General features: G+C 35.9%; 1 protein-coding gene across 1 annotated transcript in view; it reads left to right on the top strand.

The window, feature by feature from the left end:
- Positions 1–13,987, top strand: part of BMP6 (bone morphogenetic protein 6) — a 381,976-nt gene that overhangs the window by 351,555 nt on the left and 16,434 nt on the right. Inside the window, 2 exon segments of the mRNA XM_053714726.1 lie at positions 3,595–3,671; positions 7,346–7,456. Of these exon segments, the coding sequence (XP_053570701.1) occupies positions 3,595–3,671; positions 7,346–7,456 (188 nt within the window).

Genomic DNA, 13,987 nt, shown 5'->3' on the forward strand with positions numbered 1-13,987 from the left:
TTACCATCTCATTTTCCCTTTTTCCTCATCACTCTGTCTTGCTAATACTTTTTACTGTCTATTTCTCTTTCTTCGTCACCCTCCCTTATTAGTGTATATTCCTTGCAATGACTCCTACTCTACAAAATATTTACTACATACAAACAGTGTTAATTTCGTCGACTAAAACTTGACTAAAATGAGCACAAAACTAAAGAAATTCTGATGACTAAAATACGACTAAAACTAAAATGGCATTTTAGTCAAAAGACTATGACTAAAACTAAATCAAAATGGCATTTTAGTCAAAAGACTATGACTAAAACTAAATCAAAATTTGCTGTCAGAATTAACAGTTTCTAAATCTGTGTCTATACTGCATGTATACAATTAATAATAATAGGTGTTATGTTTACTCCTGGAGTATATAATGAGTTTGGAAATTATAGAGAAATGCTTAAATAATACATTACACTTTAACTAAACCCCTTAGATTTTAGTCAACTATAATCTACTGGAGATTTAGTCGACTAATATCAACTGAAGAGTTAGTCGACTAAAACTAGACTAAAACTAAAACAATTCAGATACGACTAAAACTAAAATGGCATTTTAGTCAAAAGACTAAAACTAAGACTAAATTGAAATTTGCCGTCAAAATTAACACTGCATACAAATTAGACCAGCCAACATTTGAATTTGTTAATGTGGCATGGTACTCAAAATGTTCTAACATGTATATGAAAGACCAGCAGTTAAATATGCTACAATTTTTTTATTTTTTCAGGAAAAATGGTTAAAGGGACATAATACTCATATGCTAAATCACTTGAAACTGATGCAGTATAACTGTAAAAAGCTGACAGGAAAATATCACCTGAGCATCTCTATGTAAAAAAGGAAGATATTTTACCTCACAATTTCCTCAGCTCAGCAGAGTAAGTTCTGTGCAAAAAGTTATACTCAGCTGCTCCCAGCTGCAAGTAAAAAAAAAAATGAAGAAATGGACAGCAGCCGATCAGCATCAGCAGTGCTGAGGTCATGAACTCTTTTACTGTGATCTCATGAGATTTGACTTAACTCTCATGAGATTTCATAGTAAACTTCCTTAAACTGAATAGGGAAATAAGATGAGTGTGCATGAAAGCTCACTCCCTTAGCTGTCCCGGGGCAGACATACTGATTTGCTGCTTAGAAGTCCTTTACAATAGGATGTGGCTACTGAGGAATTTTTTAGGTAAAATATCTTTCTTTTTTACATAGAGATGTTCAGGTGATATTTTCTAGTCAGCTTTTTACAGCTATGCTGCATCACTTTCAAGTGTTTCAACATTTGGGTATCATGGCCCTTTAAGTAAAAGCTGTTTTAATTTAAAATGAAACTATTAGAAAGTGCAGAGCTGTGTACAAATGAGTCCCAAGACTCTACAGCTTACTGGTTGACAAGTACAACTCCCACAGGACATACATTTTTCAAAAAGCAAATCACTATAATATATTTTTAAACATTCTTGTTTAATTGAAACAGAACATTCTGAGTATTACATCCATTCAAGCTGCTGATGGATAATGTGAAACATGCTAATCATGATTAGGATGTAACTGAAAAATATGGTATTCTTATGCTCCAACTTAATACACAAAAGCTATGAGAATCCAGTTTTAAATATTTCCACCTCTAACAAAATCTTTAAAATGAATTCACATAACACAAATGTTTGAAAAAAAATCTATAGATCTTATGGTGATCACTGCAGAATTAATAACAATATAGATTGAGCTATTGCTGGCTGAATAAAGGAGTCACAGATTGCCTAAGATTGAAAGTGATTACTAATGACAACTTTGTCTAATATTTAACTTACAATGTTAAAATATACCTAGCATGCAGTACTTGCTATCGAAAAATAGGAGCAGGCAGAATTCTACAAGTAATGGACTATAATATTAAAAAATACCCAGCACATCAACTGATTCATAATAAGGGTAGAATATAAGAAGTGTAAAACCTTTATAATTTTAATCTTTTTATACCATGTTTCTCACACACATACACACACACACACACACACACATACACATATATATATATATACAGGTGGCCCTCGGTTTACAACGGTTCAATTTGCACCGTTTCAGAATAACAACCTTTTTTTCAGTCATGTGACTACTATTGAAAAGCATTGAGAAGCAGTGCATTGATTAAAATAGCCAGTAGGTGGAACTGTTTGCAGAAAAATGCAAGTAAAGTCTGTGTTGTGTGATTATTTTATTAGGCTTATAATGCTGTTTAGCAAATGTTTTTGTTCATTTAACTTAGTTTAATTATATATTCTGTGTTGTGTGATTATTTTATTAGGTTTATAATGCTGTTTAGCATTTAAAGTCTTCATTTCAAAGCTTTAAAAATAATGTATTAGGTGTTACTTATGACAATTTTGAGAGGGGCCTGGAACCTATCTCCCTCACTTCCCATTGATTTACATTATAAACTGGGTTTCAATTTACAACGGTTTTGATTTACAACCATTCCTTCTGGAACCTAACCCCGGCGTAAACTGAGGGCTACCTGTATATATATATATATATATATTATTTGTGAAAAATAATAGTCGAAAGTAAGATACCCCTACTTCAGTATTATTGCATTTTAGGGAGAGAAAAAAGACATACATAAACACACATTACTCCTCTTAGTGATTTTTCATAAGCAAATACATAAAAAGATGGAATTAGGATTTACTGTATATTGTGACATATAACTTGCTACAGGTGCAAGCATCATCACACTGCACTGCAGGTGTCGCCTTTGAATCACAGTATGTGGAAACACAAATAATAAAGGCTGTTTAGAGTATCTGTCATCCGTAAAAATAGGAAATGAAGCAAAACACTCTCAGTTAGTTTTCCAAAAAATATTAGCTATTCCTTAGGTACACTGTCTAAACTAAAAAGCAGAGCTTCTGTTTTAAAACGACTCTCCTGATGAGAAGACCGTGTCCTTCGGTTTTTGTGATCCAGCCAAAACTCAGAAACCAGATCTAAGCAGTCAGTCCTACGTTGAAGCAGATGTTTTTAGACTCAGATGCGGTTTTGGCATCAGACATTTTGTCTTGTCTGTTGTGTTTGTGTTGTGGTACCACATTCATGGCTCTGCAAACAGTGTGTAAAAGAGGGTGGGCTTTAATTGGAAATGTCTCCTGCTGCACATAGTCACTGATGCCTGGGAGATAATAGACTAAATTGTATAGTCTCAAAGTGTTAAAAATATATTAAAATAATATGATAAAAAAGTTATGTTGGAAGCGTAACATACTTTTATTGCTTTACTCAGCATAAATCCCAGGGGATTATATGACTTGTGACTTGGGTGTAAAAAAATAGTGTAAAAATAAAAAACACATAGATCAAAGGCTTCTTCATTGACTTTGCAAGTTTTTAAAAAAATTTTTTGTTAAGTATACAGTTTAGTAATTCAAGGTTATAAAGGAAATATGTAAATATAATTTATGGGCTTTAGTAGTTCAAATGTATCTATTGTCATAAGGCCTTTTCTAGGAAGTGATCCATACTTTATATCTCTCATTTTTAATGATACAATTGTTTTCTCACCAGATTACAACAGCAGTGATCTTAAAACAGCATGCCGAAAACATGAACTGTATGTTAGCTTTCAAGACCTGGGATGGCAGGTAATAGAAAATAACAGTTTTTTAAGTTTTTATATTGATATTGATTTTACTGAGGTGTTTTGCTATATAGAGTCTGTATTTTGCTTTAACATATTTGTTTAAGTACCAGTCAGGGGTTACATTAATATGCATATGATAAATGGCAGAATCATAATTTACTATATATTAGTGATGTCAGGTATATATGTGCTCTCATAAATATATTTGGAAAAAAATTGTATGAATAAATTAAAGCAATATGCTGCCACTAAATGGCTACCAGTTGGGCATTATCACTGCTCTATATACAGTATGTGTCTATATGAAGGGATTATAACCCTTCCGTTTGTGACTGCCCAGAATGAGTTAATTGCTGCTTTATATGTTACTGTATAGAAGCACTTAAAACTACTCCACTATATGTGAATGGCTGGAGAGGTTAAACTACTGCTGTGGCTGAAGAAAGGGTGTTAATCATTGGTTTTAATCCCCTCCAGTAGCCTTCTGGGATACTAAACAAAAGATTTTACAACTAACACAAAGAAATCTCAACTCAGTTTTATTTTAATTTTTTCCAAATACCCCCTCCATGTCTACACACTGTCACACTCACACACATAATAAAACTGTATGGGCTCAAATTATAAAGTAGCAGATTAAGCTTCAGAACCATTGTAGTCCAGACTTGCTCATGTGCTCCTGCAACCACAAGTTACAAAATAGCAGCAGTAAGAGGTAGAGGACAAAAAACACCCAAGACTGACCTGTCAGATGATTGACAAGCCAGGCACCCGTACAATTGGTTGCACATTGAGTGCAAGGGACAGTATGCACAAGTGATTGCTTGTGCAATATAAAAGGTCAATATAGTGAAAAAATAACATGTTTTAATTCAATAGAGCTTGACATTTTATCACTAAGTACCATGTGATATTTAACCTCTTTGCGGGTTAATGTACCAATTGGTAGCTGCAGAGAACCGCTGGTCGAGAGCGGCAACTGCTGCTGATCAAATCAGCAGTGCTAATTGCACTGCTAATTTGATCAGCTATAGTTGGGTCAGCTGTAGTTTGCACTCAGAGCCAGCAGTTCTCTGCAGCTCCAGAGCAGTACTTTATGTATGTACCCCTCTGCCGGACTTGAAAACATAACATCATAGGGTTCCTAGCAATAAAATTACATGTTCTAAGTAATCAGAGCATGTCACTTTTACAATATAATGGAAACATTGCATTCTATAAAAAAATAAGAACAGGCTAGTTCCATGCAGTATAATAAAGTGGACCTATAAATAATCTGCAATATCTTAGAAATCTGGGTGTAATAATAATGATCTTTTATTATTTTAGTACTTTGAAAATAATTGATATGTATAGCAGGTGTTCCCAAAAGACAAATTAAGTCAGTAGAACTCTAATGATTGACCAATAGATTAAAGATTGTTGCACATTATTCAATTTTAAGCATATTATGGCCTCATGTTTATGGGAATTTATAAATGCTTTTTGTACAAGTCTATTCTCTGCCAATATTTTGGCCTGAAATAAAAATAAAGGTGTGAACATTGTGACAATAATGTTAGAATATTTCTGTGCAATACTTTAAACTCAGATTACACTAAACATGTGGATAACAAGGATGTAGATCCCATCTCAGTAAAATCTAAGCACCTCATGTATACAAATAAGTAACAATAACATAATCACAGGATCACAAAAAAAAATATATGATTCTAGTCAGGGGTCAAGTCCTACAAAAAAAAAAGTGTGTGAACTCACCAAGACTTCCACCCCCTCAAAATTAATATTGTTTTATACACACACACTCTGTACTTATATGTATATAATCTATACATTCTGGTTAAACCAATAAATGGGCTAAATGGTTGCCATTGGGCCTGATGATGGACACCCATGGTTACATTTTTATATGGCAGGGGTGAAATCTTTATTTGTAATTTTGGATTGAACTGATACTGAATACTGAGAAGCCAGACACACACTATTTAGAACACATGAAGGGGCATTTGTTTATAGATGATGTTCAATAATCCAAAAAGCTAAAAAGACTTTAGAATTTTAGTAGATGTTACTCCCTGGCTCTCAGGATGTGTAAACATCTTATATCATGATCTTGATAAGGTTTGTGTGCACTCACTCTGCATTTTTAAACAATGATAATGTGATTTAAAGTAAAATTATGGTCACAAGGTGTCTGAGTTTCATTTTCTTTTACCATAAACACTTATACCAAGTATATGTGAAGCAATTAACACTGGGAGACAGGAGGCTTTTGGGCACAGTAACATTAAAAGCAAAACTTGTCACCTTGAACTTTGGGATGAAACTGGTAAGGGTGAATCTGCAAGCATTATCTTGCACAGGTCAGCATTCTGAAGAGAATCTTTCCTGCTTACCATAAATTGATAGGCATACAGACACCAACATAGATAAACAGACTGCACATAATAGTGGTGTATAAAATAAAGTAATTGGGCATATCCTACTTCAAGATGTTTCACAAACAGCTTTAATTGCAAGGAATATTTTCCTTTGTGTGTACAAATGTTTTTCCTTTGCAAACCTCACCCCAGCTATCTCTGGAAGAGCTACAAAGAATTCCAATTATAGAGAAAGCAGGAAGCTGGAAGGATCACTGCTTGATAAGCACATGAAGGTCCTGTAGAAACAGAAAGGAAGGCGCCACATGAAACAGTATCGTGTGGTGCCTTCCTTTCTGTTTCTACAGGACCTTCATCTTACCTTACTATCTGGGAGAGCTGCCATCATACTGACCGATTGTGAAGCATTGCCTATCATCATTAGCGCACCTCCAGAGGGTGGTCTTAGCCCTATCCTCTTTATGAGCACATTGCTTCTTTGGTGAAACACTGAACTTTTTTTAAAACAACTTTAAAATAACTAAACTAGACACACATAAACACCTGTCTAATGTCAAGATCCAGGGTGTCCATATTTTGTTTTTAACTCACATGGTGCATAGCCACCTTAGCTTTAGTTCCTCACACCCTCCTTCCTCCCCTCTCATTCCTTTCCAGGGTGGGCTGAGACCTCTGTGTCTGACAGCAACTTTAGACTCCTCCACTATAATATAGTCTCACCCACTTAAGATGCAATAGTCCTATTACTGCTGAGGGGAGCTAAATAACCCCAGTGCAAGCACCATGTGTTCCAGACAGTGTGGGGTAATCACACAGCAGGATCGCTGACAGGCTTGCATTTAGTGGATTATAGGAAGTGTTACTGCCCATTACTAGAGGATCTCGCTATCCCTTTAACCATGCTGTGTTCCAGCTCCTTCCACCAGCAGCAGCAGTGTTTTCTAAAGCTTTTCTGTTCTCTGTACAGTGGGAACTTAGTTCCTACTGCAAAAAAAGTGCAGAAACTCTGTTCCCATGCATTCCTGCTGGACTTGACCCCTTATTCTAGTGATTTAGAGGTATTAAAAGTAAAAAAAAAATAATCTAAAATACTAATGTAGGTGAGTAAAAAGGTTTTAAGCCTTTTTTATAATATAATTTTTATAATGTAGATGGATATAGTTTGATATAGTTTATATTAAAATAATGATATTCTAAAAACTTAAAAAATACAACATATTTATTGTGGGACTTAGTTGTGAATTAACTTTCTAGATATCATGGCTGATTTATACTGCTTTTTTTTTATAAATAGGATTGGATAATTGCACCAAAAGGTTATGCAGCAAATTACTGTGGGGGTGAATGCTCTTTTCCTCTCAACGCTCACATGAATGCTACAAATCATGCTATTGTGCAGACCCTGGTTAGTATATGACGAAGCCAACTGTGTTACATGTTTTTGATATTCAGCTTGATGCAAAAAAAAAGATTTTCTTGCTTACATCAGGGATAGGCAGTTATACACTCTGGGCTCCATTTATTAAGCAGCGGATGCTGCTTTGGAGCCCCATTGTTTCAGGTCTGCCTGAAACTGAGGTTAAGAAGCAGCGGCTGTAAGACCGCTGCTCCTTAACTTGACTGAAATCATCCTGATCCAATCCGATCAGGATGATTGACAGCCCCTGCTAGCAGCCGATTGTCCACGAGTGAGCAGGGGGCGGCATTGCACAAGCATTTCACCAAAAATGCTTGTGCAATGTTAAATGCTGACAGCGTATGCTGTCAGCATTTAGCGAGGTTGAGCGGATATGATTCGCTACAGCGAATCATGTCTGCTCGATCATTAATAAATATACCCCTCTGTGTTAATCGGAGGTTGTGAGTTGTCTTAATTAGCATCCTGTTCTCTGGAAGTGTAATCCTGGCTAATTAGCAACACATGACTCCAGCTTTCATGTTTATTTTATGTCCATTTTACTATTGTTTTTAACTATTGTTGGCAAACATTAATAACATGACCTAAAAAAATATGCCTCGAATGTTTGAGGTTTACTTTAAATGAAATTCAAATAATTCCCACATATTGTTGAGCTGATGGGCATATAACTTCTTGCTACTTGCAGTTAGGTGGAAACTCCCTGTCTATCTTTTTTTTCCTTTACGTAGCACCCCTTTCTGTTTTTACCTAGCATTTTTTTTATATGTTTTGTTTTTATTTTATTTGTTCAAATGAAAACATTGTGACCTCAGGGCCTGATGCTTAAAGGGACACTAAACGCCAAAATTTTCTTTCATGACTCAGGTAGAAAATATAATTTTAAACAACATTCCAATTTACTTCTATTATCTAATTTGCTTCATTATTTAGATATCTTTTGCAGAAGAAATAGCACTGCAAATGGGTGAGCCAATCACACGCCTTCTATGTGCAGCCACCAATCAGCAGCTACTGAGCCTATCTAGATATACTTTTCAGCAAAGCATATCAAGAAAATGAAGCAAAATAGATAATAGAAGTAAATTAGAAAGTTGTTTAAAATTGCATGCACTTTCTAAATCATGAAAGAAAAAATTATTCTCCAGATTGGAGAAAAATTGTAGTGCAGATTTCACAGGGGCTAAACTTAATGAATCCTATGAAACCTGGATGTCCCAGAGAGATGAGAGATGCCTCCAATAAAGCTCTCCGCTCAGATGAGATTATATATAAAGATCCTTCAGCACTGCAAGATCTCTCACAAGCTTCTAGACAAGCAAATGTTGTTATACTTGTCTATGGTGTGTTCTCTGCATTTATGTATGTGAAGGAAGGACAAGCCCAGGGCACTATTTATGTATGTGAAGGAAGGACAAGCACTATAGCACTGAAAGATATTTTACACTTACACTTTGTGCTTTGTATTTTATATTACTTTATACAGATTAGTCTTTATTATTATTATTATTAGTAGTAGTATTATTACATTCAAGCTTTGTTCTTTCTCATTTATATTTTAATATATTTAGATTCAACAGTTAGAAATTAGGATCATACTTTGCATATTTCTTTGTATCTTTTACTAGGCATGGGAGAAATGTCTGGACTCAGCATTCATTTGCTAAATGAATGCCAAATATCTCAGTGTGAAAGTGCAACACACAGAAACCTGTGCAAGTCAAGATCTTTGTGTGTTGCACTTTCACATTAATATATCCGGTGCCAAAATTAAACAAATGCAGCTGCCTGCAGCCATATTTGTTTGCTAAATGAAATCAGAATCCTGAAATTGTGCACATTCCTATCTTTTACAAATAGCATTGAACCTTGGATTTGCTCTATTGTAAAATAAAACACAGCTTCAGAAAGTGGGAGGGACTGGTAAGTTCCCTGTGCTAAACGGGGGAGTTTTAAGGAAAATTAAATAAAAAAGCGCTAGAGTGAATAGCCCCTAAGCCTCTTCCACAGACTATCTTCTTCCTAGATAGTGTATCAAAAAGACAAGAAAGAGGGGAAGAAGAAGAGGCGCTAAAAAATAGCTCTAGGAGTTAATGATCTAAGGAGGGAGGGGTATTATATGTGGTAACAGATGTCTTCTTAAAGGGACATTCCAGTAAAAAATTTAATGCACATATATTTATTACATCTTTGAGTAGAAACATATTTGCAATATACATGTATTGGCAAAAATGCTTCTAGTAAGAGTTATCACTGTTTTAGAGTTAATATTTCTCACTGCACGTGCATGTGAGGCATAGCTAGATATTGTCACTGCACCCACATTTTAAATAATGCAGCTGCTCAGATCATCAGTTGGGCTTGTATCATGTCAGCAATTAACAAATTGAGTCATTACAAGATGGTACAAGCACCTTAGACTCTCAGAGCATGTGTTGTGTTTAAAATGCTAGTGCACGGTGCATATTTAAATACACTTTTGAAACATCTATAGCTTTTATTAGAAGCATTTTTGCTAATGCATGTATATTACAAAAATGCTTCTGTTCAATACCAAAATGCACCCATGTGGTTTCCAATTTAGGCTGGAATGTCCCTTTAACTGTTTCTAATTACAAATAACAATTAATATTAATAACAAGTAAATATTGAAAAAGAGAAAAATAATTTTCAACTATTTATTATGCTCAGGATCCACAATAAAAATGCATAGTAAAAATGTCACAGTTGTGCGCTTCTTCATAAAAATAAAGACATAAAATAGATAAAACACCAACAGCTAGATCACGAGTTGTGCGTTAGGCTGAAAAAGCAGCGTTAACAGGTCCTAATGCTGCTTTTTTCCTACCACTGCTATTACGAGTCTTGAAGATTTAGGGTCACCGCACACTTCTTTGGCCTTACCGCAAAACGACTTACGTAAACTTAGTAAAGTCTTTTTTCTATGGGACTTCCATAGCGCCGGTATTACAAGTCTGTCCTGGAAGGCCAAAAAGTGAGCAGTACACCCTACCCTGTCAAGATCCTTAACGCATTCTAAAGTCAGTAATTAAGAGTTTTATGGTACAACGCTGTAACATAAAACTCATAACTAAAGTGTTAAAAAGTACACTAACACCCATAAACTACCTATTAACCCCTAAACCGAGGCCCTCCCGCATCGCAAACACTATAATACAATTTTTAACCCCTAATCTGCCGCTCCGGACACTGCCGCCACCTACATTATATTTATTAACCCCTAATCTGCCGCCCCCAATGTGGCCGCAAACTACCTAAACTTATTAACCCCTAATCTGACGCCCAGTCGCCGCCACTATATTAAAGTTATTAACCCCTAAATCTAAGTCTAACCCTAACCCTAACACCCCCTAACTTAAATATAATTTAAATAAATCTAAATAAAATTACTATTATTAACTACATTATTCCTATTTAAAACTAAATACTTACCTATAAAATAAACCCTAAGATAGCTACAATATAACTAATAGTTACATTGTAGCTATTTTAGGATTTATTTTTATTTTACAGACAAGTTGTATTTATTTTGACTAGGTAGAATAGTTATTAAATAGTTAGAGCTAACTGCCCTTTTAAGGGCAATGCCCATCCAAATGCCCTTTTCAGGGCAATGGGGAGCTTAGGTTTTTTAGATGGTATTTTATTTGGGGGGTTGGTTGTGTGGGTGGTGAGTTTTACTGTTGGGGGGGTTGTGTGTATTTTTTTTTTACAGGTAAAAGAGCTGATTACTTTGGGGCAATGCCCCACAGAAGGCCCTTTTAAGGGCTATTGGTAGTTTTGTTTAGGCTAGGGTTTTTTTTTATTTTGGGGGGGCTTTTTTTATTTTGATAGGGCTATTAGATTACGTGTAATTAGTTTAAATATCTTGTAATTTGTTTATTATTTTCTGTCATTTAGTGGGGGGTTTTTGTACTTTAGCTAATTTAATTTAATTGATTTAATTGTTGTTAATTTAGTTAATTTATTTAATTATAGTGTAGTATTAGGTGTCAGTGTAACTTAGGTTAGGTTTTATTTTACAGGTACTTTTGTATTTATTTTAGCTAGGTAGTTATTAAATAGTTAATAACTATTTAATAACTATTCTACCTAGTTAAAATAAATACAAACTTGCCTGTAAAATAAAAATAAATCCTAAAATAGCTACAATGTAACTATTAGCTAAGTATTTAGTTTTAAATAGCGTTAATGTAGTTAGTGATATGCATTTTCTTTAGATTTATTTAAATTATTTTTAAGTTAGGGGGTGTTAGGGTTAGACTTAGGTTTAGGGGTTAATACGTTTAGTATAGTGGTGGCGACATTGGGAGTGGCAGATTAGGGGTTAATAAGTGTAGGTAGGTGGCGGCGATGTTAGGGACGGCAGATTAGGGGTTAATAATATTTAACTAGTGTTTGCAAGGCGGGAGTGTGGCAGTTTAGGGGTTAATATGTTTATTATAGTGGCGGCGACGTTGGGGGCAGCAGATTAGGGGTTAATAAGTGTAGGTTGGTGGCGGTGACATTGGGGGCGGCAGATTAGGGGTTAATAAATATAATGTAGGTGTCAGTGATGTTGGGGACAGCAGATTATGGTTTCATAAGTATAATGTAGGTGGTGGCGGTGTCCGGAGCGGCAGATTAGGGGTTAATAAGAATAATGTAGGTGTTGGCGATGTCGGGGGCGGCAGATTAGGGGTTAAGAAATGTAAGATTAGGGGTGTTTAGAATCGGGGTTCATGTTAGGCTGTTAGGTGTAAACATAAAATGTGTTTCCCCATAGGAATCAATGGGGCTGCGTTAAGGAGTTTTACGCTGCTTTTTTGCAGGTGTTAGACTTTTTTTCAGCTGGCTCTCCCCGTTGATTCCTATGGGGAAATCGTGCACGAGCACGTTACACCAGCTCACCGCTGACTTAAGCAGTGCTGGTATTGGAGTGCAGTAAGGAGCAAAATTTTGCTCAACGCTAACTTCTTGTCTTTTAACGACGGGTTTGTAAAAACCCGTAATACCAGCGCTGCAGGTAAGTGAGCGGTGAGGGAAAACTGCTCGTTAGCACCGCATTGCCTCTAACGGAAAACTCGTAATCTAGGTGCAAGTGTGGCAACACTAAAAATAATTCCTAGGTAGGCATAAAAAATGTAATTGTTTAAATATTATTTCATAAAAAACTCCAAATCTCATATGCGTATCAGGTTGTGTATACACTCCGACTTTGGGGATTGTTATTTTAGCGTTTATTTAGCAATTATTGCAGTAATTGTGATAGTCACTTTTTCTTTTAGATTAGTGGAAGTGTTTCTTTAGCTGCAATAGTGATAATGTCCCCTTAAAAAGTATATAACAATGACTTCTCGACTGCTTAATATTTGATAAATGTCAGTGGTAACAATGTAACAGATGTCGAATAGCAGCAATGTATCAGGTACGGTTAATGTATTAACAAGCAGGCTATTGTTAGCTCAAATAAAGCCGGTATTTTGAAATGTTCATCCAAGTTAGGGGAATACAATCCAGACCGTGTCTGACAGGTACTCTTACCCTTAGTTGAAAACTGCTGTATCCGGTATTTCTGAGCGTTCTTTTAAACCTCCCAATTCTACCACATTCTTCTCTCCGTGGTTGTGATATGTTCCTTGGGAAAGAAAAGTTTCCGGTAGGTAAGCTTACCCTCTACCTTGCAACTCCCTTGCAAGGTGGAGGGTAAGCTTACCTACCGGAACCTTTTCCCAGGTTATGTCTGAAGATCTCTCACAAGTCTTGTGAAGTAAGCATTTTACACAAGCTGGTCTTATTGAATTATCTCGCCAGCTGTATACAGGGGAAGTTTGCTCAAAATTCACAATACACTGATTGTACTGACAAAAAAGTAATATATACTTAACTAGAGACGAAAGCTAGTTAAATTGTAGTGAAAATATTTCAGTTTCATCTGTATTTGCTCCAAACTAACGGCTAGATTACGAGTTGTGCGTTAGGGTTAAAAAGCAGCGTTGAGAGGTCCCAATGCTGCTTTTTAACGCCTGCTCGTATTACGAGTCTTGAAATGACAGGCTCACCACTCACTTTTTTGGCCAGACTCAGAAATTCCGCAAATCCACTTGCGTCAATTGTGTATCCTATATTTTTAATGGGACTTGCATAACGCCGGTATTACGAGTCTGACCAAAAGTGAGCGGTACAGCCTCTCCTGTCAAGACTGATACCGTATTTTAAAGTCAGTAGTTAAGAGTTTTACACTACAACACCATAGGACCTCTTCTGCCCGGCTTGGATGAAGACTTCTGCCCGTCTGGAGGACCACTTCTGCCCGGTTGGGTGAAGACGTCTCAAGGTAGGGTGATCTTCAAGGGGTTAGTGTTAGGTTTTTTTAAGGGGGGATTGGGTGGGTTTTAGAGTAGGGTTGGTTGTGTGGGTGGTGGGTTTTAATGTTGGGGGGTATTTGTAATTTTTTTTTACAGGTAAAAGAGCTGATTACTTTGGGGCAATGCCCCGTAAAAGGCCCTTTTTTTATTT

Source organism: Bombina bombina, chromosome 5 (genome assembly GCF_027579735.1).
Source record: "Bombina bombina isolate aBomBom1 chromosome 5, aBomBom1.pri, whole genome shotgun sequence".
Taxonomy (NCBI): domain Eukaryota; kingdom Metazoa; phylum Chordata; class Amphibia; order Anura; family Bombinatoridae; genus Bombina; species Bombina bombina.